Genomic DNA, 24,485 nt, shown 5'->3' on the forward strand with positions numbered 1-24,485 from the left:
AACTAATACCTAGCTGTTATACTGTTCATCTATTGATCGCACAGCACTTTACAAAGGATCCCTGCCCCCATTTTACAGATGGCAAAACTGACAAGGCAGAGGAGGGCAGGGTAACCCACTTGGCGCTAGCATGTGGGACTGTGGGATTTTAGGAGATGTAGTTCTCTTTTTGGGACCCCCATCCCTCCAAAAAGCCTTTTGCCTGATCTCCTGTGGCTGCATCTTGCATTGCAAAGAGCAGGAGCAGTTTCCAACGGAGGACGAGCATTGTTGTTTAGAGACTCTCTTCCTAGACCTTGAAGCGATGCAATCAAAGTGTACGGAGATGACGCAGGAAATGTAGGTGCTGGCTTGTAATAACATGCCAGGGGTGGTCAAAATTACTGACCCACCCAGCTGCATATGACAATCTTCAGAAGTTTAAGAGCAGGGCACACATGTCAGGACTTGGGCCTTCAGCTGCGCAGGGCGTGCTGGCTGGGTCTGGTGGGGGGGTTCAGCCCTGTGGGGAGGGGTTTGGGTGCGTTTTAGCCAGGGCTGCCAGGGCGGGGGCTGGCCCCTATGAGAATATACTATTCTACATGATTGCAACTTTTTTTTATGGAAGGGACGCCCAAAATTGCTTTGCCCCAAGCCCCCTGAATCCTCTGGGTGGCCTGGCTTTAGCCCCACTGGGCATCCCTGCAAGCCCTGAGTCCTGGCAGGTGCTTCCCAAGGGGCTGAATTTTTGGGCCCCGATCTCTGCTGGGCAGAAGCCCCTAGCCTGCCTCCAGTCTAGTAGGTGGGGGCTCTGCATGCAGCACGCGAGCCTGTGTGGCCACCCCTATAATCTGCACACAGCCACAGCCAGCCTAGTAGCATGCAATCTGCATACAGCCAGTCTAGTAACATGCAATCTACATGCACCCTGGGAGCCTCCCGGGTCCCTGAAGGGCGCGGGCCGGGGCTGCTGGTGCAGGCCCAGTAGCTCCGCTCCGGGCGGGCAGGAACCCAGCGGGGCGAGGCCTCGGAACTACAGTTCCCAGCATCCCCCGCGCAGGGAGGGAGTTAGCGGAACGGCAGGTCCCAGAATGCCTGGCTGGGGCGGGGGTCTGAGCCGGGCATGGCCGAGCCGCGGGCCTGGCAGCGGGCGCTGGTCCCGGCCGGGCGGGGGGCGTTACACGGTCACTAGCCCGCGGGCCGGGCGCGGGGCAGCGCAGTGCAGCCGCCGCTGGGGCGCAGTCTCATGCTGCTAGCGCGGGGCGGAGGCGATCATGGGCGGGGGCCTCGCTCGGGCGCCCCCCCTGGGCGTGCTGGTGGCCCTGCTGTGGGCGCCCCTCGCCGCGGGGGCGGCGGCCGTGGGGGCGGCGGAGAAGAGCCGGCTCAGGTGAGAGCAGCCCCCGTGTCTGTCCGTCTGTCCGCCCCCCTCCCGAGGAGCAGGCAGCACCCCCGGGGCTCGCCGGGGGCTGGTCCGCTTGGGTTCGCTTAGCCCCAGCGCCGGGTTTCCTGCTGCGGTAACTGCGGGGCTTTGGGGGCTGCTGAAAACTTCCCACCCAGGAGGACTCCCCGGTGCCGGGAGGTGTGCAAAACAGATCGTGTCTCCTCCTCTGCCCGCACCCAACGCAATTCCGGCTGGGTCCCACCCCCGTCCCCACGGCAAAACATACAGTGAAACAAGTAGCGTTTGGGAAAGTTTGGTTTCCACCACCCACCGGTGAAAACTGTCTCAGGACGCAGGAGACAGGAGGGAGGTGCTGGTGTTTATTATACAAGCGTCCTGTTTGAGAAGGATTACTTCATCATAGTAGCACAGGGAGGTACCAGTCAAGGATTAGGCTTCTATTGTGCAAGGCGCTGTCCATAATTATGGCCATAATGAAAGACAGCACCTGACCCAAAGAGCGTACAGTCGCAATAGATTTGCACTAGTGCTCTGCACCCTAGGAAAACCTGACCTAACTTGAAAATACATCCCTAATGAGCCTGACTGCAGCAGAGCAATTTAACATAACCCAGCACCAGGAAGACAGACAACTTAAAAACTCTCCCCCTGCTTGCCCTAGAAATCCACCCCCCCCCCCCGCCCAATTTCCCATTGTCTAGGAGTGAGGCCTGGTCTACACTGGGGGGCGGGGAGGGGATCAATGTAAGATACACAATTTCAGCTACGGGAATGAATTGATCGCTACCTGCCAATTCGGTGGGTAGTCTGGACATACCCTAAGAAATGAGCTTTGTAGGGTGCTGTTGTTAAAAATGTGGCTATGTATGTGAACCAAAAGATCTCTACACTGGAACATCTTGTGCATTGATTCCCCTATGGAGAGCTGGCACCTCCTCTGCTAGATAACGCAATTTAACCTAATGACGATAGTTGAAAAGGAACAGGACCAGTAATTTAACACTGACTTAATAACATGCTCTAGAATAGATACAGGTCATGGATCACTGCTGGATCGTTGTCGTTTCACCTGCTTTGAAACGGAAGTCACAGAGTTCTCGATCGATGGGGCTGCCTAGTGGCAGTGGCAGCAGTTCTGGGCTGGCCGAGCTTCCCATTGTCTCTCTGCTGTTTCCTTTCCAGGGACCAGGTTGTGGAGATGTTTGACCACGCGTACGGCAGCTACATGGTAACTTGTATTTTTATGTTCGTTCTTGCTCACATGTCTCTGGACAAACCCCTGAGTCTTGACTGTTCTTCTAACCCTGCTTACCCAGCAGCCTTCCCTCCCACAGCATGTCAGGTAGCTTGGGGTGCTCTACAACTGCAGAAAAAAATACAAGAGTCTCGCGATCTGACCAAAAATACCCTCTTTAAAACAGAAACATGGGGGAAGCAGCCCAGGTGCAGCAACCACTCACACTTCGACGCCCTTGAATTTACTCTCCTCTTGGGGCTAGGCCGTGGCCAAGCTGGGGAGTGATGCTGAGCTGCTTCAACCCTAGGGTAAAGTTGGGAGGGACTGTCTCCCCATTAGGAGGAGTTTTGAGGGCAAAGACCCTTCCCTCCTCCTTTGGAGTGGTGTGTGCATGGCAGGAAGGACCAGACCCAGTGTCCCATTCCCCTGGCTCTTGTATGGGATATACAGGAGGCTGGAAAGCTGCTTGTATCCGCCAAGCACCGTACCATGGCAGGGCTGCCCAGAGGATTGAGGGGGCCTGGGGCAAAGCAGTTTCGGGGGCCCCTTCATAAAAAAAAAGTTGCAATACTATAGAATACTATATTCTCGTGGGGGGCACTGTGGGGCCCGGGGCCAGGGGCAAATTGCCCCACTTGCCCCCACCCGGGTGTCCCTGTACCATGGCCATGCATTGTCTGGTCTTTTCTGTTTCCAATCTAACCTTCAGAGGGTCACACTTGGCAAAAAAAGAGCTGCCTTCATTATGAGAAATTCTCCCCCTCCCCCTATCCGTTCTTTAAATGAACCCTAAGGGTGTGCCTACGTTACAAGCGCAGCATCTGCATCGCTGCCGCACAGTAGTACAGACACTTGTTACAGCAATGGAAGGGTCTCTCACTCACTGTGGTAAATCCAGGCCCCCAAGAGGCAGAAGCTAGGCTGATAGCAGACTTCTTCCATCGATCAACCTAGCAGTGTCTATGCTGTGGCTTAGGTTGGCTTACTTACCTCTCTCGGGGTGACTTTTCACACCCCTGAGCGGCATAACGAGGTCAACCTATGTTTTAGGTGTAGAAGCGCCACCAAAGAAATTCCTACGTGGCAAAGGCATTGGACAACATTCAGGTGCTGGCTGGAATCCACCGGACTCCAGGAGATGTGCAAATGGAGCAGGGAAACCTTCCTCATTTTATCCCTTGTGCAGAGAGTAGGGATAGCAGATAGCAGGCAGCTGTCCATCAGAACAAAGCGTAACTCTTGCTCGCTGTATGAGCTTCTGTGGCTGGCAAGGCCAGGCTAATTTTGTCCAGAATTCCGAATGTCCCCTCACCTAAATAGCTGTCCTGACCGTGAGAATTGCTTGGAGATGGGTATTCAGTTTTCCTATGGAGATTGCATGGTGTAGCAGTCAGCATGAATTAGGTGATCTGCATGCTATTCCTGGCTCTGCCACTGATGAGCTGTGTCACTCCGCATTCTGTAAAATGGGGCTAATCATAACTAAAGAGCCAAATAACAAAATCCTCACCCCTGGTTTTCATTCGCTCCTAACATAGGCAAAATCCGACTGATGTTGAAAGTTTTTTCTGAGTAGGAGCTCCAGGATTTCACTGGATGTTTGCAAAGCCCTCGACAGCCTTGGCTAGGTGCTTTAGATTGGCAAAGTATTAGCCCTCCTAGTGTAAGAGCTGGATGAATGCAGCACAGATCTAAGTGGCTGTTTGCATTGCTTCCTATGGCCTGGCTAGAGGTTGATAAGGCGTGTGCATATCTGTAGAGCAAGGAACAAGCAGCCTAATACAAGAGGCATTTTTTCTGCAACGGGAATGGCAAGGGGCCTAGTTTACTTCAAAAGAGGCCCACTTTACAGTCTTCAAAGACTGTTTCCAAGTCCTAGATCTACCGTCAACTGAGCATTTGTGGGATTTCCCCTCCCTTGTACAGAAACACGCATATCCTGCAGATGAGCTAATGCCTTTGAGTTGTCGGGGCCGAGTGCGCGGGATGGAGCCGAGTCGTGGGGATGTCGATGATGCTCTTGGCAAGTGAGTGTGCAAGATGGGTTCCTCCTTCTTCCTCCTTTCGCATTGCAGCCTGCAGAGCACCTGTTGGCCTCAAGCGTCCTCTGATTCCTTTGCTACTGTGAGGGGGTTTTGTGGCTTTTGTGATTATATATGTTACGAAGTAGACCAGTGGTTAGGACAGCAAACTGGGAATCCGGGCTTCTGTTCCCAGCTCAGACACTTGGGCTCACCAAGGGCTAACCACCTCACAGCACTGCCTCAGTTTCCCTACATGTAAAATGATGATGATATTTACTCCTCATGGGAGCTTTGAAGCTGAATTCATTAATGTTTGAGAATTACTTTCAGATCTTCTGCTGGCAGGATCCTTAAGAGGGGGAAGTGGAGGTGCTATTTGTATTGCGAATCTCAGCAATTAAAGTGCATTTTTCCCCCTCGTGATCAAGGAGAGATCGAATGAAAGCTGGTCCGGAAACAGTTTTTGTTCTTGCAAAAAATTCTGAGAATTTTTTTTTTCTGCACAATGTTTTTCATCAAAAAAATAAAAACAGAAACAAAAAAGCAAAAATACAAATCTTCAGCAATCAGAAATGTTTCAGGTTTGGCTGAAACGTTTGGTTTTTCAGTGAAAACCTGAAAAAAGTTGTTGAAAATGGATACTTACTGCAGAAATTTGTGTTTCAAGTGGAGAAACAGCCCCCCCACACACACACACATACACACGCACCATTTCAATCCAAAGGGAAAAAATAAAAGTTGAGTAAAAATGTTGACCTACTCTAGCTAGAATATCATGGATCAGATTTTCAGGACTCTCTGTAGATGAATATTTATACATCTAATTGCTTAGATGGTGGTTTGTCCATTTGTGTTCACAGTTACAGCAACTGCAAAAAAACCCACTTGTACAATTTGTGCCATTATTCATGCAAGTGCCAAGCTCAGAAAATCTGCCCCTTGGCGTGCGTTTTCAGTTAATCGTTTGGTCTAATTCACTTTTGAAGACCTAATTTTCATCTGAATTTAAAATGTTCTTTTCATTTAAACCTGTAGGTTTTCCCTCACTCTAATTGACACTTTGGATACGCTTGTGGTAAGTCAGCAATCTGCTTCTCAGACCAGTTTATCGGGGGGCTGGCTGGTTTAGATCCGTTGAGCTGGATTTTAGTGGTGTCTGCATTTACAGGCATTGGTATCTCTCAACAGCAAGATTGAGTTCCCGGCACAGAGGGGTTTCCATTTCATTTTTGTGTATTGGACTGTACGTTCCCCTCTGCTGTTTTTGCCTCTTTTCAAGTGAGCTAAGAATTGACCTTAAAGTTATAGGGCTTCTCTCACATTGTTGATGGACAAGTACAATTAAAGTATACCTAGGATCAGGAGCATCTGCAGTGGCGGTTAGAGTGAGGGGGGACTTGGTTTCAATAGGACGCGGGAGGAAGTATTGTCTAGTGGCTGGAGCATTGTCAAGTGTTAGTGCACAAGACAGATTTGGCCCATGGGAGTTCATGCAAACTTTTGATTTTTCTCTCTAATCCCAGCCCACACGTCCTCCCTCCACCCCAGGCCTAGCTCATCCGAGTGCTAAACAAACCCAGCCATTGCAGGTGACACTCAGCTGCACCCACTCCTAAGCTTTGCTTGGGTTTCTTCTCAGACTAGATCTTGGCTTATGCTTGCCAAAAGGCTATGGAACTCTGGGAGCAAACATGCCCCAAACCTCAGGATTGTAATGAAACCCAGAACCACAGGTTCAGCAAACTTTCATGCAGGTCTGTCCAGAACTCCTGGGTTCTCTTGCCAGTTTTGCTACTGACTGTCTAACCTTGGACAAGTCCCTTGACCCTAGCTTCCACCACTGCCCAAAGGGGATAAACAGTAGTGTTGTGTTGTTTTGTGTTTGTTTGTGCTTTATGTACTACATGGAGATAAGAGCAGACAGTCTGTCTGCGTTTGAAAGCAATGCAGTTAAAGCCAGGAAACCTCTCATTTTAGCATGAGTGCTTCTTGCGTACGAAAGAGAATATAATCAAAATGAAAAATGACCTTCCTGGACATGTGTTATGCTCTTTGGGACAAGGACTGTCTCTTAATATGTCTGGTGCCTTGCATGATGGGGCCCTGATCTCAGCTGAGACTTCTAGGTGCTACAGCCTAGATTCCCTGATTTTTCTCCTCCCACCCGCGCATCTCTGTAATTCGTTAGTGTCTCGTATCCTCTTCTTTTCCTTCTCTGTTAATGCATCTTACTCTTTTCATTCTTTCCCCTAGTGACGAACAGAAAAATTAATGCCCATTCATTCAAAACATGTTCCCGTGTTCAGTTAATTTTCTCTCCCAGAACCCCTTCTGGGGCCTAGATTCAATGGCGATCGATGCAGTAGCGATCAATTCAGGGCATGCTTTCCTTTCTCTGCTTCTTTCTGTCTTCAGCTTCTTTCCCCCTTCATTATGTCCTGTTTGTTTCCTTATCCTGTTATCTATTCTATGATCCTGGGTTTATTTAGCTGCCTTAATCTATTTTTATTTGTGTCTGTGTGTGTGGCTTGTATTGCAGTAGGTCCTAGCCGCCTCAGACATGGATCAGGGCCCCATTGCGCTAGGTGCTGTACAAACAGAGACCAGAAATACAGTGTCTGCCCCAAAGGGCTTGCAGTCATACTCCCGTTTTGGCCATGCTTTTCCAAAGCCCACAATGTTCGTCTGGCTGCGCTGCCCCTCCTCCCCCTGCACCCACTGGTATTGCCCGCCCCGAGCATTCGAAAATCCTGAGTCAGGTCCTGTGAAATCATGAGATTTTTAAAAGCACTCTAGCATAAAATGTCAGTTCTTATTCTTTGCCTTCTGGGTTTTAAACCTGTAGTGTGCACTCAGGCCATGGTTTGAAGCTGTTCTCCATGAGGGCTGAAAACTCTTCTCTAAATGAAGCTGAGATTCTGATGTGATCACTTGGATCCAGGATCTGAGGCTTTTTAAAAAAAAACAAAACAAAATAACACATGGCAAATATTGGGAGACTCGCAGTGAAGTCATGAGTTGGCAGCCCAGGGGCCACTCGTATGCTTGTGTAGGCCCTGCTTCTGCTACCATTGGCAGTGCTGACCTGAGGTGCTCACATTGAGATAGTGAGCCAGAAAGCACATCTGAGGGGGAGGATGGTCTAGTGGTTAGGGTGCAAGCTTGGGACTTGGCAGACATGGGTTCAATTCTCTGCTCCTCCATAGACTGCCTGTGTGAGCTTGGACAAGCCTTTCTGTGCCTCATTTCCCCAAACAGCACTGCTTGCCTCTCAGGAGTCTGGGAGGTGGATACAGGGAGGGAGGGGCACGGTGTACAGAAGTACCGAAAATAGCTAGATCTGCCAGGTTATGGGAAGATCCAGCTCTCCCTGAAACGATGTGTCTGAGTAGGTGATGCCGAGCTGGAATGTGACCAATCAGTAAATTGCTGTTGTGACTCTCATTTGTTGAGTACCCAGCAGTGTGCTGGGGGCTGTACACAACTCACAAGACCAGACCCTGCACCACAGACAACATGCAGCCAAAGCAGGGTTTTGCCCTAGCTGAGGGGGAACAGTTGGATTGTTTTTTCAGGGGCTGAGGGGAAGGTGGGTGCGCAGGGGGATTTGGCAGAGGAGGGTGTGTAGTGGACAGTCTCAGGGCAGATGTGCCAGGCACCCTTGTGGGAGAAAGGAATGAGGGGCCATGGAGGGCAGGGAACCAGAGCGCAGGGTCTGAAGAGGAGAGAGCTGGGTAGCCAGACAGGGGCTGTAAGCAGGCCCTGAAAGCCTGGAGAGGCAGAGGTGTTTGAAAGGGGAGGTAAAGGGCAGTGGGGCGGGCCCCATGTCACTGAACCGAATCTCTTCTCTCCCGTGGCTCTGGCTGCCCAGGTCCTTAACAAGCTGGATGAGTTTGAGGACGCGGTGCGGAAGGTGGTCCTGGACGTGCGGCTGGACAACGATGTGGTGGTCTCTGTCTTTGAAACCAACATTCGTGTGCTGGGGTGAGCCCCAGGCGGGGGCAGGGCCCCTTCTGCGCAGTTCTTTAGAGCACAGGGCCAGTGCCAGTTCCCAAAGCTGTGCCCCCCCATCTGTCCCCTTCAGCTCAGTGCCCAGGCACGTGCTGCCCTCGTGGGCTCTGTCATGCTCGGCGGTGTGGCTCTTGGTGCAGTGGCTCTGGGTGGCATGTGAGGGTACAGAAGTGGCTCCAAGGGAGAGGGGGAAGGCTCCTTGCTGTGTATGAACACTGGGTTCAGTGGGGATGGAGAGCGGGGTTACCACCACAGGCTCGGGGCCCCTGGCTCACCAGTGGGCCTGGGGTGGGGTGGGGGCAGAGGGGCCCAGCTGGCCTAGCGTTTCATCATCCCAGCAGAGGAAAGTGGGCGCCGAGCTCCGAAATAGGTCGTCTGGGATCTCAACTTGCAGGGTCCCTCTGAGCAGCCTGACCCTGCTCTGCACTGCCCCTCTCCCCTTCTCTGTCCTGCAGGGGCCTGCTGGGGGGTCACATCATGGCCGACATGTTGAAGGCACAAAACGTGCGGCTGCAGTGGTACAAGGGCGAGCTCCTGCACCTGGCCCGGGATTTAGGGTACCGTCTCTTGCCCGCTTTCAACACCACCAGCGGGCTGCCGTACCCCAGGGTAAGGGAGTGGCAGATCTGAGCCGGGACGAGGGGAGGCTTTGTGTGAACTGACATGGACAGCCACAACAACGCACCAATACGGTCTGTGGGGTCTGGAGCCACACGTGGGTCCCAGCGGGCTGTGTGCTTCCCCAGAGCCCCCCGCTGAGTGCTTCCTGCCTTGACAAGCCATTTCTCTGACTCAGATGCCCGGCGGGGGTGGGGCTGATCCTTCTTGACAGCCCCACAGTCCCAGCGCATCTGAGTGACTGAAAGGGGTTCAAAGCTCACTCTCAAGATGGCTCTGCATTGCCCTGGCCTGTTGCTTCCGGTCTGAGGCAACCAAGTTCCTTGCAGCCATAGGGACCCCTGCATCCTGCTGCAGGAGGTAGAAATATTCCATGCGGCTTATGGTGGGGAGAGGGGCACTTCCAGGTGGCTGTTTATAATCCTTCCTGGCCTGTGTGGGTGATAAAGGTTTCCTGATCTTCTTGACAACAGGGCATGTGTGGCCCAATTGCTTGGCCAGAATACCCCTTTCTTTGCTGTGGTGCAACGTGCTGCATGCCAGCTGTTTGCTACCCTCCACCCCAGAGGTGGCTGCATTTTGGCAGATGCTTTGTAAAGCGCTGCAGGACAGAGCGCTGCACAAAAGTAAAATAACCTCATTGCCGCATGTGACAAATATGAGGAAGAACACCCAGTGAAACTGAGAGAGCGTGTCTTTATCCAGGTGAACCTGAGGTATGGGGTCCTGAGTCCGAACTCCCGGACAGGCACCGAGCTTGACACCTGCACGGCCTGCGCTGGCACCATGATTTTGGAGTTTGCTGCCCTCAGTCGCCTGACGCAAGAGACTGTTTTCGAAGTAAGTGGCTGAGAAGCTTGAGGGAAAAGCAAACAGCCGTGACAGGTTCCTGCCTCAGGAGACCCTCTGGGCACACCTGGTGGAGTCCCCGGGGTTAGCTAGCCCAGAATGTGGGGGGACCGTCATTTCACAGTGCCTCTCCGTGGTCTGCACTGCTTCCCTTGAACTTGCCCAGAGATTGGGCAAAGCCCCTCAGTGCCAGGAACCAGACACGCTCTGTCAAACCCTCCCACTGCTGCTTATCCAGCCCTGTGCTCGAGTACCTCGCTCTCCGCCAGGTCCTGTTTCACACGGCCACTGGAAGCCACAGGCCCCGTGCCATCTGCATTCAGCCTAACGGAGCCCTCGTGCTGCCCGTCCATCCGCATGTCGGCAGGATCCCAGCCTGTGCTCCTCTACAGGCTAAATGGGGGTGGTGGGTGAGCAATCCCACAGCACCCCTACCTCAGTGAGCAGATAGCAAGTGTGAAAAATTGGGACCTGAGGGAGGGCAATGGGTGGCGAGGGGGTAATAGGCAGCCTATATAAGACAAAGCCCCCGGTATTGGGATGGTCCCAATAATATCGGGACAGCTGCTCACTCTCCCCCCACCCTGCTGGAATCTGAGGGATGGCTGGAAATGGAGTCCCTTGCCTGGCGCTGGTTGGTCCTGCGGGCAGCTGGGAGATGTAAAGCATCCGCCCAGGCAGGCAGCCGAGCGTAGAATTGGTCAGTGCTGCGCTCCCACTGTTGGCGAGCGCTCTGCATGCCGCCCCAGTGCACCGTGCGCGATTCAGCAACTTGACCTTGCTTTGGCTAAGCAGTAGGAACATACGGGGGAGGGGAACAGTTTGGGCGTGAAGGGGGAGATGATTCTATTTTATGTGTCTGCTTTTGAGTGGAACCTGAATGCGTGGAATACAGGCTGGATTTATCCCCATGGGCTTAGGAACTATTATCACACCCATTTTACAGGTGGGGAAACTGAGGCACGGCAACTTGCCTGAGGAATCAAGCACTACAGTTAGTGGCAGAGCCCAAAGCTCCTGAGCACTATTACTATCCCCTCGATGTGTAGAGTGGGTCTATTTAATAAGCGTAAGGAATGGCGTAGGAACAACTTCTGCCTGTTCCTGAGGGGAGGGGAGGGTGATATGGAGACACTATGTTGTGTACATTCATTCCGTGCTCCGTTCTCAGGACACCGCTCGGAGAGCGCTGGATGTTCTGTGGGAGAAGCGCCAGAAAGGGAACGACTTGGTTGGGACGGTCATCAACATTCACAATGGGGACTGGGTGCGGAGGGGTAAGTGAATCCCAGGCCTGGAGGGACACCGGTGTTGCCTGGCTGCCGAGATGTGCAGGCTGGTAACGCTGTGTGCTTTGGCGCAGTGGCAGGACTTGAGTTGTGCCGGAGTGCTTCAGAACCAACATTCCACCATGTTTTTTGGGTGGTGGGGAACCAGAACAACCCCCTGGCAGCCCCAGAGCCAGTGCCCCCTGCCGGCTCTGGGCAGAGCTGTTTGGCAGCGTGCCGAAGGCGGGTCTGCTTGCCGTGCCCCGCCCTGGGAAGGGGAAGAATGCTCTCCCCGCTGCCAGGACGTAGCCAGAGATCTGCCTCGCTGGCGGTTTGGCCAGCACTGGCGGGGAGACGCGAGGGTGACAGTGCAATGTAGACCCCCTGAGAGGTGGTACCAAGACACACAGGAGGCTGCAACGTTCTTCTCTTCTGGGATGCCTGTGCAGGGGGGGTTCTGGGTAAGGCTCTCATGCTTCCTTGCCTGTCATTCTCCCCTAGACAGCGGAGTCGGAGCCGGGATAGACTCGTACTACGAGTACCTGATGAAGGCGTATATCCTCCTGGGGGATGACACCTACCTGGAGAGGTTCAACGCTGTGAGTACACAGGGTAGCGCTCTGGAGAAATGAGGTGGAGTGCCCATTGCTCCCTCACCCCCTCTTCCATCTGAGAATCCATTTTGAAGGTGCGAGGCCAACTTGACCCACCAATGAAAGACCCTCTGCAGTGCAGCCTGTCTGCATTTGTTTCCATTCACAGGAGCGGCTGCTGATAGCTTCTGCTTTGCAGCCAGTGGCAGCATGCCAGGGATGCAGCAGGTGGTCAGGAGCTGGCAGGCCCCCCTGGCACCTCCTCGCTTGGGTAGGAACTTGCGGCCAGTGCTGGGGGGAGGCACATCGCTCTGCTGCCACAAACATGCTGCTGCTTTCTTTCTAGCAAGTGCCATTCATAGAATCATAGATTATTAGGGTTGGAAGGAACCTCAGGAGATCATCAAGTCCAACCCCCTGCTCAAAGCAGGACCAATCCCCAAATCCCTAAATGGCCCTCTCAGGGACTGAACTCACAACCCTGGGTTTAGCAGACCAATGCTCAAACCACTGAGCTATCCCTCCCCGCATTTTGGAGCTCCTGTTACATTGACAGGATGCGGAGCTCGGCGTCCGTTCTGAGAGAGGTGGTGGGGAGGCTTGTGTGGCAGTCAGAGCCTCTCCACAGTTAGCGTAGGTGCTGCCAGCAAGTGCTCTTCCACTGGCTCATAAGGACTTGGTGGCAGAAATGATCCATGCTTGGCTGTTGGCCACAGGTGAATGTTTCTTCATACTGAGCGGGAGCCAGCCCTGCTTGGCCGTTTGAGTTGTGAGAGCACGAACGACATGCCCACGGTGTCCCATGACTAACATATTGAGGCATGTGTATCAAAGATGGTCCCAGGTTCCTAAGTCCTCCACGGAGGAGCCTCCCTATTGAATTGTAAGATCTTTCTAAGCCCTCCCTACTCTTCTGCCCCTTGCTGTCTTACTGGGTTACAGAGCGCTCTGCCCTGCTGCTTGGATAACCGAGTTTGTGTCCGTCTCTCTCTAGCATTACATGGCCATAATGAAATACATCAGCCAGCCTCCCCTCCTGCTCAACGTCCATATGCACAACCCCACAGTCAGCATCCGGAGCTGGATGGACTCCCTCTTGGCCTTTTTCCCCGGCCTCCAGGTACAGCTGCAGCCTGGGGCGGAATGGACTTGGCGATGCTGTGTGGTGCTGCCAAGTAAACACTCGCTGTTGGTTTTAATGGGGCTGTGCTCAGATGCAGCCTGGCACAGCGAAGGGGTGGGGCTGTGACAGGTCAGTTAATATAAAAAGAGAGCGCTAGGCGGGGTCCTTCATCAGGGTCGGCGCCTTCACCCAATCGGCCTGCCTGAAATTAACCGACGGTTCTGCTCTTCAGCACTTGTACGGCCGTTAGCTGATGCGTCCCGAGCCAGCGTTCTGTGCTCAGGTACATATCTGGCCTTATTACCATAGCATGTAAGTGCCTCCCAGTCTTTAATGTATTTAGCCTCCCATGCCTCAGGGGGCAGAGCAGTGCTAGGATCCCCATTGCACAGATGGAGAACTGAGGCACAGCGAGGATATGTGACTTGCCCAGGGTTACCCAAGAAGTCAGTGGCACGTAGCTGGGAATTGAATCCAGGTCTCCCAAATGGCAGGCTTGTGCCCTAACCACTTTTCCTTCCCTCCAAACCCTTGTTTGGGACCAGGTTTGGGACTCTAGGAGACCTACACTGCAAGCCAGCTCGCTTGGTGAAATGTCTGTCTGTCAAATGCTCTGTCCCTGGCTGATCCAGTCAGCCTGGCTCGACAGTGGCCCAAGGTGAATCAGGGAAATGTGTCCGGGAGGACATAGGTTGTGGGCAAGTTGCTGGTGGTTGAAGCTAAAATACCCACCCTCCCTCCCTCCCTCCTTCCTTCGTGTCCCATGGTTTTGGCTGGGAGGCAGCAGCACGTGTATTATGGCTGATGTGGGAGAGTTACAACCTTTATGTGAAATGAGCTGGTGGGGGCTCAGTCCAGCTTCTGAGACTGTCTCTGCATCCATGTACCTGGCACTAATTATCTTCCTCCCTTTGTTGGCCTCTGGGTGGCAGCAGTGAGGCCAAAGAGCAAATGGGACTAGACTGGAATCCTTTCTCAGCCCCTAGCCCTGGTCTGTCCCCGAAGGGGTGAATCATATTGGTGGGTTAATGGGAGGGCAGCTTGCACAGCCTTTGCCTTGCTGTGTCTGCCCTGTGCACACCGTACCAGCCGGCCGGCTGGCATCTTTGACTAACACTAAATTCATTAACACCCGTGTGCCGGTGCTGTATACAAATCACCTCCTGGCCAGGCTCTGGCTTCTCCTCCTCTCACGGTTATGCGCCAGGAGTGTTTCTGGTGCCTTGCGATTGCCCCGAGGCCGTTCTTATCCCCCTGCTGTGCCCCAGGGAAACAAGGGGTTGTTTTGTCTGTCCCCAGGTGCTGAGGGGGGATTTGAAGCCCGCCATCGAGACGCACGAGATGCTGTACCAGGTCACCAAGCAGCACAAATTCCTCCCGGAGGTGAGTGAACGAGCTGCTTCCCCTTGTCACTGTGCTGTGATCCCGTCGGTCTCTGGGTGCGGGGAGCCGCTGTGAAGGGGGGGAAAATCTTCCCTCGCTTCAGCCTCCTGTGTTCTCACCCTGTATACCAGGCCCAGCATCCTTCCTGCTGCTGAGTGACCCCGTCACCATGGCAGAGAGTGCCAGGGGGGGATTATGAACCGTCGGGAGGTTCCCCGCTGGGGGCAGACGTATTCCAGGCATTGACGCCCCACGCTGAGACTCTTAAGAACCTTCACCTGCGTTCTCTTTCTAGCTTCCATGACCAGGGTTAGGGGCTGGATCCAATGCCTAGTGAAGTCAATAGATAGACTCCCATTGACGTCTGGGAGCTTTTCAATATGGAGACAGAGACTCAAGAGTTTGCACCTTTAATCCTTTATATGGTCTTCATAGCTATGCTGCAACCGCTGCTCCTTCTGAGCTGGACCCTAGCACTCTCCTCCCAGCCCTCCAGGTTGAAATGCCTTTAGCTGCCAAAGCAAAATGCCCTACAGCCTTTCACGCTCTTCTCCCATCTCTGCACCTCACTAGCTCTCCAAGGCCGGATCCAAAGCCCGTGGAAGTCCATAGAAAACTCGCGCTGACTCCAGTGGCTTTGCATCAGGGCCCCTAGTCGGCAACGTCTGAACATGCCTTGTCTGTGTGGACCCTGCTCCAGCACACTAAAGGGTCTCGTGCCATTTCAAGTGGGAGTATTAGGGAACTCTTAGTGCGTGGGAGTAAGGTCCACGTTGCCATTTAGTGCCTGGTAAGCTAGTGTGCTGTAGACTTAGTGTGTGGCGAGCCAGGATGTAAGTCTCCCTGTCGACAAGCCCTCAGTGTCTCTATTGTGAAAATGACAGCTTGTATCTTAGTGTGCTCTCGCCCTTCATTAAAGGCATTCACGTCCGACTTTGCCGTGTACTGGGCCCAGCATCCTCTGCGGCCGGAGTTTGCTGAGAGTACCTACTTCCTGTACAAGGTTAGTCCCCTTCTGTGGCTTGGCTGAAAACGCCAATGAGCTGAAAGTGGATGTGTTTAACTCCTCCAAAGAAGCAGCAGAGGGTGCTATCGCTCCCAGAGAGATGTAGCTGGTGGAGAGAAGAGCATGTGGTGGCAGCTCCGTGACTTCATAGAATATTAGGGTTGGAAGGTCATCTAGTCCAAACCCCTGCTCAAAGCAGAACCAATCCCCAACTAAATCCCCAAATGGCCCCCTCAAGGATTGAACTCACAACCCTGGGTGTAGCAGGCCAATGCACAAACCACTGAGCTATCTTTCTTGCTCTTATTTCAGACTGACTTTCGAAGTCATTGTTGTAAAGCGGCTGGGGCGTGAGAGTTGGTCAGATCACTTAGCGGGCTGAGCGTTCATCATGGGGAGTGGAGATTTGGATCTCTTCATTTCCTTCCCCTGAGGGACTTGTCACGTCCATCTGTGAATGAGCCACCGTTTCCCTCAGACTTCACTATCCTGGGTGGCCTGCTGAATTGCAGTTGTTTTCTCTCCAAGGCTACTCGAGACCCCTACTACCTCCAGGTGGGCAAGTCCATTGTAGAGAGCCTGAACGAGTATGCCCGGGTGGCCTGCGGCTTTGCGGCGGTGCAAGATGTACGGACGGGCCGACACGAGGACAGGTAAACCCCCTTCCTCTCTGGGCAGAGGGAAGCACTGTACGGGGCAGGGGGTAGGGCTAACCAGGAGTGGGATGGGCCGGTGGGGAATTATGGGTGTGGAGCTGGTGTCTGGTATGGGACATCCTGGGTCCCATGCAGTGGGGAATGGCTCAGTGGGCTGCATCTTTGGGATCAGCTAATTGGAGCTGTGTGGGTGAGTCCCTGCATTTGTGCACCGATGACACGGGGGGCTGTCTACATGGGTTCCGATGCCAGACTGGAGCCTAATTCTCTTAGGTTTAATTCCCGCCCCCAAAGTAGAGGGGGATGATGGTGGTTTTTCTTGACAGTGGAAAGACATTGCAGCCAGATGAGGGTACAAATCCTGCCTGACCCCCTGGGCACATACGCTGGTGGCTAACCTGAACTGCCACCCACGCTGCTGTTTTGCGGTGCATGGCTTACACATGTATGTCTACCCACACTGGGAATTACACCTGCCAGCTGCTGTCTAGACATAATCTTCGGGCTAGTCCACACTAGAAGTGCTGCATCATACAGCTGCGCCGCTGGAGTGCGTCTGGTGAAGACGCTCTAAGCAGATGGGAGAGAGCTCTTCTGTCGGCATAGCTCTGTCTACACTGTGCGCCGTCGCTCCGGAGTGTGGCTTACTCATGCCCCTGAGCGACGTACGTTCTACCCAAGTAAGGGGTAGTCTAGACAAGCCCTTAGAATGCTACTAATAAACCCCATCACCAGCAGTAAAGCCATCCAGCACAGGAACAACCTATTGGTCTCAGAGCTGTTCTGATTGATCTCTGATGTGGAGGGAAATCAGGGGACTTCCCTCCTGGCCTGGCTAGTCAGGGACCACTTAGTTATTAATACCGACTTGCGCGGTACGTATGGGGATGGTGCAGTGTGTGAGTCCACTGTGCCCACACCAGTGACCATGTCACTGCCCTGCAAAGGACGGGTTTAAAGCCATATCCAGCAAGTACAAAGCTGGAACAGAACTGCCTTGCTCTGCAGCTGCGCTGCACTGAATTTGGCCAAACCACGTTAATCTTCTGGAGTCTCTCAGGCTTATCTGAAGAACAAAACCTCCATCCTCCTCTCCACGCAATTCCACGGGGCACCCTAGTTTAATGAAAGCGACGTTTCTAGCACCATGAGCTTACGCAGTGCTTCGCTGAGATAAAGATGCGGCCCTTTATCTTAAAGAGTGCGCGGTCTAAATCTAATGACTGATGCAGGGAAGCCAACAGACGGGAGGGACCATGGTAGCATGCAGGTCGGAATCTCTCCTGGAGCGAAGTAATCCTCACTCAATTCTGAGCCATGTTGGATCGAGAGGAAATCAAGTCCCCTTGTGTGTTCTCTGTCTGCAGTGGACATAGGAATACCACCTCCGGGGGTGGGGGTGGCAGGGGTTGCTGTATGAAGTGACAAGGTAGCATTTCCTCAGCAGCAATGTGGGTCTGGAAGGTAGAAAGAGACCTCAGAGGTTGCTTCTCCCAGCCATCTCAAGACAGGGCAGAGCAAAGAGGAGTGCTGTGAATCTGCCAGAGATTTTTAGGGATGTGAATAAATCTTGACAGGCTCTTTCAATTCTTGCTGCCTCGGTCTCAGCAGGCCCAGCCTCTCACACCTGTCTCTTTGTCATGCAGGATGGACTCCTTTTTCCTGGCTGAGATGTTTAAGTACCTCTACTTGCTTTTCTCTGAGAAGCGAGATCTGCCTCTAGACATTGAGGATTACATCTTCACCACCGAGGCCCACCTGCTGCCCCTGTCCCTCTCCACCGCCCGGCCCCCCTGCCCCAGGAACATGACTGTACGTCAGCTGTAGGCTTTCTTAAGGGTGCCTGGGGCATGTTTAGCTTCACAGCAGCTTATGACTTCCAGGGCACATGACTGTTTTCAGAGGAGGAGGTCAACTTGGCTGGTAATTCTTCAAGGTTTAAACCCAGCTGTGTTGGGTCCCAGCCTGAGAGAGAAGGAATTTCCAATGGGAGTTGGGCTCCTGAATCCCTTAGGCAGCTTACTGCTGAATCTAGTTTTATTTTTAAAACATGGTCAGTGTTGCTATGAAACGTCGGGGTGGGGGGACTGATGTATGCATGGCCAGAGCTTCCCTCCCCTGCCAATACGTGTGTGATAGCCCACAGAGGCATGATACCACTGAGCTCTTCGTATCTAGCGCTCTTCCTCAGGAGATCTTAACATGCTGGACAAAGCAGGTCAGTTTCATTCTCCCTCTCTAACAGAGGAGGAAGCTGAGGCATGGGAATGGGAAGTGACTCGCCCAAGGTTACCCGGCAAACAAGTGGCAGGGCTGGGAATAGAACCCAGGTTTCCTTAGTCCCTGTCTGGTGTCTTAACGCTAGGCCATGCTGGGCCTCCACAGCTAACAGCCAGGAGGATCTGTACAGCTTGAGCTAAACCGCCAAGAGACTCACATCCTCTGTGAATGGGGCACTAGGATGCAGGGGGACACGACACTCACTGACCAGTGAGTTCCACGTGCATCCATCTTGCCTGAGCTCATCTGACGGGTTTTTAATGGTTTTCAGAACTAGGAGGGACAAGCCACAGGCCTTGATGTGGTCACCGGAGTGGCTGAGCGGCTCTGCTAGTCCCTTGCTGAGTGTTAGAAGATAAAGTTAGTGCTGGGCCATTATTCACCCAAACCCAGGGGGCTGCACAAAAGGAGAGAAGAAATTGATCCCTGTCTCTTTCACTGTAGATGTTTCGCAGGGGCCATGGAGAGGAGGAGATTTTTACCCGTTCTTGCCCCAGCGCACAGACTCTCTTCCCCAATAACCCAACCTTCACCCGCACCATCCGAGATGCCCACAAGCAGCTGCTGCAACCAGGAGCAGAGCGCCTGGCGCTCTTCCGGTGAGTGGCAACTCCAACTCGGGCTTTTGTTCATTCCTAAATTCCAGGGCCAGAAGGGACCATTGTGATCATTTAAGTATCAGGGGGTAGCCGTGTTAGTCTGGATCTGTAAAAGCAACAAAGAGTCCTGGGGCACCTTATAGACTAACAGACGTATTGGAGCACGAGCTTTCGTGGGTGAATACCCGCTTCGTTGGTGTTCACCCATGAAAGCTTAGGCTCCAATACGTCTGTTAGTCTATAAGGTGCCACAGGACTCTTTGCTGCTGTGATCGTTTAGTCTGACCTGCATAATGCTAGCCCTAGGACTTCCTGCTGTGCAATCCTGCTTCAAGCCCAATAGCTGCGTTTGCACTAGAGCAGGTCTGTTAGAAAAACCCGATCTTGGTTTTAAAAATTGCCAGTGCTGGAGAATCCACCATGCCTCTTGGTAATGGGGTCCGTTGGCTAATACCACTCACCCTTAAAAATTTGCACCCTATTTCCAGCTTGAATTTGTCTAGCTTCAATTTCCAGATGTTGGATTTTGTTAGATCTGTGTCTGCTGGAGCCTGGGCTTGCATTGTTCCTGGCTGGGTTGTGTTGCTGTCACCTTGACTCTGATGGCAGGTCCTGGTCTCCCTCAGGGGGATTGAGTTCCCTCTCCATGACACCAGGATGGAACCCTTGGAGATCCTGAAGAACATGGGACTGACCCTGCTGCCCCTGGGCGACAGGAGCATGCAGCTGACCGGCATCCGACACAAGGTGAGTGCTCCGTGCGTGGCCGACGTGCTGTGCCTGCTGCTGGTCACTGTGAGAATTCCTGGCATGGTTCCTCCCAGCTCCAGTCGCCTGGGTGATTGCTTGCTCATAGGGATAAGGGCAGCTGAGCTTCTTCCATGACTAACCATTTCCTCCCTGAACTGCTAGCTGTATGTGAACAGCTGATGGCTCTCTCTTGCTGGGGCAGTTAATGAGACCCTGCCCCCAGATCACCTCTAGCAGCTGAATCTGTCTTTTAAGCAGCTGCTTTAAAGGATCCTCCTCGTGTTTCCTTGCAATGTCTAAAGCCCAAACTCCACCAAGCGGCCAAGTTTCTGCAGCTCTCTTGATGGTCGCGTAAGTCAGGCTTCCAAGTGCTTTGTCCCTCCCTGCCATGTAGGGTTGTTTTCCTCCAAGGAGCTCTAACAGATATGCTAATTAAAGCTCTTGCCGGCCCTGGGGGATGTGTGAGGAGGGGGAGCTGAGCTGGAGCGGGGCAGAATGAGCCTGTGGCACAGCACCCTGTTTGTGCTGCGATACAGTCCTGCCCTAGCACCTCCCCTGGCTCTACGCTGTAATTTGTAGATGGACGGAGCGCCAGCCGGCGCTGCTAGCTTGGTTATTCTGTGTCTCTAGCCTGCCCGAGCCCGTACAGTGCTGTCTCTCTCCCTCCGCAGCAAGAAGCTTCTCCCCTGGGGCTCTTCAGCCTGAAATTCATCACCGAGCTGGTCGACCCGCCTGCAGGAGAGCAGCCAGGCATCTCCCCGCTGGCTGTCCAAGTTATCTCTCCCCCCTTTTTTGGGAGAGTGGTACTCACCGCGGGACCAGCCCAGTTTGGAATGGATCTGACCAAACAGGAGCACGGGGTGGGTGACTCTTTCACTGCTAATAGCTGGGCCAGCAGGAGTGTCTTAACCGTTCCTGCTTCTCCTTGCTGGGCCATGGAGCCGAGGGACTGGAAGCCGGTCCGCTTGCCAGCTGAGCCTGGCTTTCTGTGCATTGGCTGAACAATTTTCCAAATGGTTTGCTTTGCCTGTTCACTATTGGGGCTCTGTGATTGGTCACCAAATCACATGGCCTGGTTTCTGCTCCCGGATTGGATGACCACTTAAAAAAAAAAATCAGGAGGGAAAAATAGATCAAACTTCTGGGCAGAATTTTTAAAACGAAGCAACATTCCTGCTCCAAGGAGTGAAACCTGCAGGCCGTGATTGGAGACTGGGAATCGTCCCGGGTGGCTGGAATTGCTCTTTGGGTTCATTTTAATAACCTGCAGAGGCTGCAACCTGGGCTTGTCTCTGTGAACCTGTGCTAAGGAGAAGCCAGGCCCCACTGCATGATGCAAACAGTTTTGGGACCTGGCAGGATGGTACGGGGGGTGGGAGAGGATGCAGAGATTGAAGCTAGGCTGGGGGTCTTGGCTATGCCATGCAAGTGCAAGGTGTATACACCCTTTACTTCAGCTGTTTGCTGCCTCCAGTGGTAAATGCACCTCTGTCTTACCAGAAAGGGATGAAGTAGGGCTCCTACACAGCAAGCTGACTGGTGCATCTCACGCCACTCCTGAGTCTCAGTATCCCCAGGGAATTTGAACAGGCCCAGTACTTACTGGTACTGAAATAGCCCCTTGTTAGAGATGATTTATATTGCCTGTGAGCCCCGGTTGCAGACCAGCCCTTGCTGCGCTAGGTGCGGTACAAACTGGCCTTGCTGGAAGTGCTTCCCTGTGTGTGTGTCACTGCAGGTGAAAGGAAGCTTAGTGCTGAGTGAACCTTACCAGGCCTGTGCAGCAATCAGCAACCGGAAGGAGGTGCAAGGGAAAATGGCACTGGCCCAGAGAGGCGAATGCATGTTTGCCACCAAAGCCAGAAACTTGCAGGAAGCAGGAGCCTCAGCGGTGATTTTTATCGGTGAGTCTCGAGCACTGTTATTAGCCTGTGTTTGGGGCTTGTCCTGCTACCGAAGCAGTGCAGGAGTAGGAGGGGGTTGGGAGACGGTAGCTATTCTGATGCGGTCATGGAGATGACTGGGAGCAAAGGCTCGTCTCCAGGGGGCAAAAGCTTGTCCTAGGGGCTGGGAGCTGGGGCTTGCACCAGAAGATCATTGGGCACCTTCAGTGTCTGTTTATTGCAAAACTCTTGGGGAAAGCTCACCGAGGTACCATGTGTACCTGTCCTTCAGTGTAAAGAAAAGTACTGCAGGCTTAGGGGGGCAGGAATTGCAGTTACCTTCCGCATCTGAGCCCCACTTCCTCCCTCCTCCCGCCTCTGCCAGTAACCTGTACAGTACAAGTGACCTCCAATTGTCCTACCAGCATGAAATTGTGGGTCAGACCAAACCTGCCCCGTAAGTAGCAGCACATCAGTACAGGGCATGGAGTGTGACAGTATGTCCAAGTAAGAGAATGCGCCCAGCTCTGACCCTGAAACGGGCTCTCTTATTCCCTCTCTCTAGACAATGCTGAAGGCAGCTGCAGCGAGGAGATGGTTCTGTTCCAGATGGTGGGTGACGGAAGCACCGGTGACATAGTCATCCCTCTTGTCTTCCTCTTCCAGAAGGAGGGGCAAGTCCTTTTAGATGCACTGTCCCAGCATCGCAATGTGGATGTGCTGCTGGCCACTAAACCCATGTTCCTAGGTGAAGGTAAGAGGAACCAAGCCGTAGTGGGAGCTGAGAACTGGCTGGGATGAAAGAGGAGATTGAATTAAGAGCAAAAGCACTTTGGAGCCAACTGATTCCCCAGTTACTACAAACAGGGACAGTTTGCTGGATTTTGATTTGGGCTCTTCCTCACTTCAGGGAGAGGGTTTTGTTAATGAGCGGTATTATAACAGACGTGATCTTGGGAAGCCCACGATTGAAGGCCTGGAAGTAGAGCTAGCCAGATTCGTGGGGGAAATAATGTAAACTTTACCAGTGAGGGTAGCTCACCTTTAGAACAAGGCGGGGGGATTGGATTTTTTTTCAGTCAAGATAGAATGTCTTTCTGAGAGAGAGAGACTCTAGTGCTGTGGTTTTCAACCTTTGGGGCTCAGGCCTTTGTTGATGGCCTGCGGCAACCCAGTGACTAGGTTAAGGAGAGGGAGGGTGTCAGATCCTGTGCGGCGGGGGGAGCTGGTGCATGGAGGTGCAATGCCCCTCAGTGCTGCTGGGACCCTGTGCCCTGGGCCATGGTTTTACCAGTTTTGGGACATGATGCCCTGTTCTGGTTCAACCACTAGCTATTAGAATCAGTGGGTAAGATTATGCATGAGGGCAGACTAGAGGATAGTCCCCTCAGCCCTTCAAATCGGTTGATTGTTTGGCTTTAAAGGCACTGTAGGTGTTCAGAAATGGGTTCACACCATGGCTGGTACTGGAATGAGAGCCACACTGAACAGCTCCCATCTGTCCTTTGAAAACCCTCCACCTTTAACTGTTCTGAATTTCTAGAAAAAACAGACCAGCCGTTGTCTGCAAGTCAGTTGCACGAGGCAGCCACAGAGACCCGCACCATGATGCTGACAAGTGCTCCAGACCAAGCATGAGTGGACGCTGCTTCTCCTGCTCTCCAGGAGCTAGAAGCCAGCTGTCCTGATCCCCCTGTGGAAGCTGCTTCAAGAGCGTGGAAAAGTGTTGCACTCCTACCGTTTACTGCAGCGCTCGAGACAGTTTGCAGAGTGGAAACCCAGTTACCAAAACCTCAGGAACTTTCATGTTTGTAATTTGGAGGAAGGGAAAGGTGGGATTTAGCTGCCAGCTAGAGTGCAAGTGAAGCATGACCGTAGCATCTCCATTTTTTTTTTTTTAATAACACTTGTGCCAACCGTCCCGGTGATGCTAAGGGCTGATATGTGTGTTTGAAACAGAAAGATGTTGCTCCCTGTTGGTTTGTTAATGTGCAAGTGACGGGGTTTCTGAGGTGAGTTTCAGCTGTAGCCTTTTCCTTGATCTTACTGCAAACAAAGAGCATGGGCTTTGTACCAAAGAAGCTCAGACAAGCCCGGCTTTAACTTTCTCTGTCTGTGTCACTTTCAAGTGATGGGCTATGCTCTGCAGTCTCTATGGTACTTCAAAATGGAAATCTTCACCTAGAAATCCCACTGGCCTCTGCAACAAGTGTCAAAGCTCATTACTGCATGTATAAACAGTAGGCATTAAATTGCCTGCTTGGCTTTTAAAAGCCTAATTGAAATTTTACAAGCCTTTAGGACCTGCTGTGATTGAACCCAAACCTGTAGCATAACTCAGTTGGCTGTATGAAAGCGAGGAAGGGGGAACTTGGCCAGCTGGAAGACCTAATCTACACCTGATAACTGGTCTAAATTAGGCTTGGCAATTTGTTACAATTGACCTGAGGTGCCTTTCTAACTAAACTACCAGCTGGTACTGACTAATGGGGGGAGGGGGGGGAGGAAGCGATTACATTCATCAGTGTGTGCATCAAACTGCCTCCTGTAGGAGGAAACAAGTCACTGCACTGCCACAGAAGTTCTATGACAGTTTATGGTGCCCCTTTATACAAGTTTTTACCACTCCATCTTTCTCCTCCGCTCCCTTCTGGGAAGGGATGCCTGAGAGTTCCATTTTTGTACGGAAGTTAAAAGGCCGTTTGAAAACTTTTCTACCTCCACTTATTGCAGGGCACTGCTTGCTCGGTTGGGGGAGGCCGAGAGACGCAATCTTCTCTCGCGCTGGGCCTCTGCACCTTCCTTTCTGTTCTTAATGGGAGTC

General features: G+C 52.7%; 1 protein-coding gene across 4 annotated transcripts; it reads left to right on the plus strand.

Annotated features, from left to right (window-relative positions):
- The first annotated feature begins 1,226 nt into the window (after positions 1-1,226).
- LOC127035971 (ER degradation-enhancing alpha-mannosidase-like protein 3) lies at positions 1,227-23,637 on the plus strand. Of its 4 annotated transcripts, XM_050926345.1 has the most exons (20): positions 1,229-1,366; positions 2,564-2,609; positions 4,545-4,645; positions 5,678-5,717; positions 8,514-8,626; positions 9,109-9,262; positions 9,977-10,111; positions 11,292-11,397; positions 11,890-11,987; positions 12,976-13,101; positions 14,404-14,487; positions 15,407-15,490; positions 16,022-16,146; positions 17,796-17,961; positions 18,874-19,028; positions 19,655-19,775; positions 20,450-20,638; positions 21,517-21,682; positions 22,227-22,415; positions 23,205-23,637. In XM_050926345.1, the coding sequence occupies exons 1-20, from the start codon at positions 1,254-1,256 to the stop codon at positions 23,297-23,299; spliced, it is 2,406 nt and encodes an 801-aa protein (XP_050782302.1). In that variant the 5' UTR covers positions 1,229-1,253; the 3' UTR covers positions 23,300-23,637. The 4 variants fall into 4 exon arrangements, with proteins under 4 accessions (XP_050782305.1, XP_050782304.1, XP_050782302.1 ...); XM_050926347.1 differs by lacking the exon at positions 20,450-20,638 and having other exon boundaries at positions 1,228-1,366; XM_050926348.1 differs by lacking the exons at positions 21,517-21,682; positions 23,205-23,637 and having other exon boundaries at positions 1,227-1,366.
- Positions 23,638-24,485: the final 848 nt, after the last annotated feature.

Source organism: Gopherus flavomarginatus, chromosome 17 (assembly GCF_025201925.1).
Source record: "Gopherus flavomarginatus isolate rGopFla2 chromosome 17, rGopFla2.mat.asm, whole genome shotgun sequence".
NCBI lineage: Eukaryota > Metazoa > Chordata > Testudines > Testudinidae > Gopherus > Gopherus flavomarginatus.

What these genes read in the sequence shown, in the direction of transcription:
- LOC127035971 (XM_050926345.1), top strand. Translation starts at nt 1,254, where the DNA reads ATGGGCGGGGGCCTCGCTCGGGCGCCCCCCCTGGGCGTGCTGGTGGCC. An exon ending in AGCACAAATTCCTCCCGGAG is followed by an intron (nt 14,488 to 15,406) that starts GTGAGTGAACGA and finishes CCTTCATTAAAG; the next exon opens with GCATTCACGTCCGACTTTGC. An exon ending in GAGCGCCTGGCGCTCTTCCG is followed by an intron (nt 19,029 to 19,654) that starts GTGAGTGGCAAC and finishes GGTCTCCCTCAG; the next exon opens with GGGGATTGAGTTCCCTCTCC.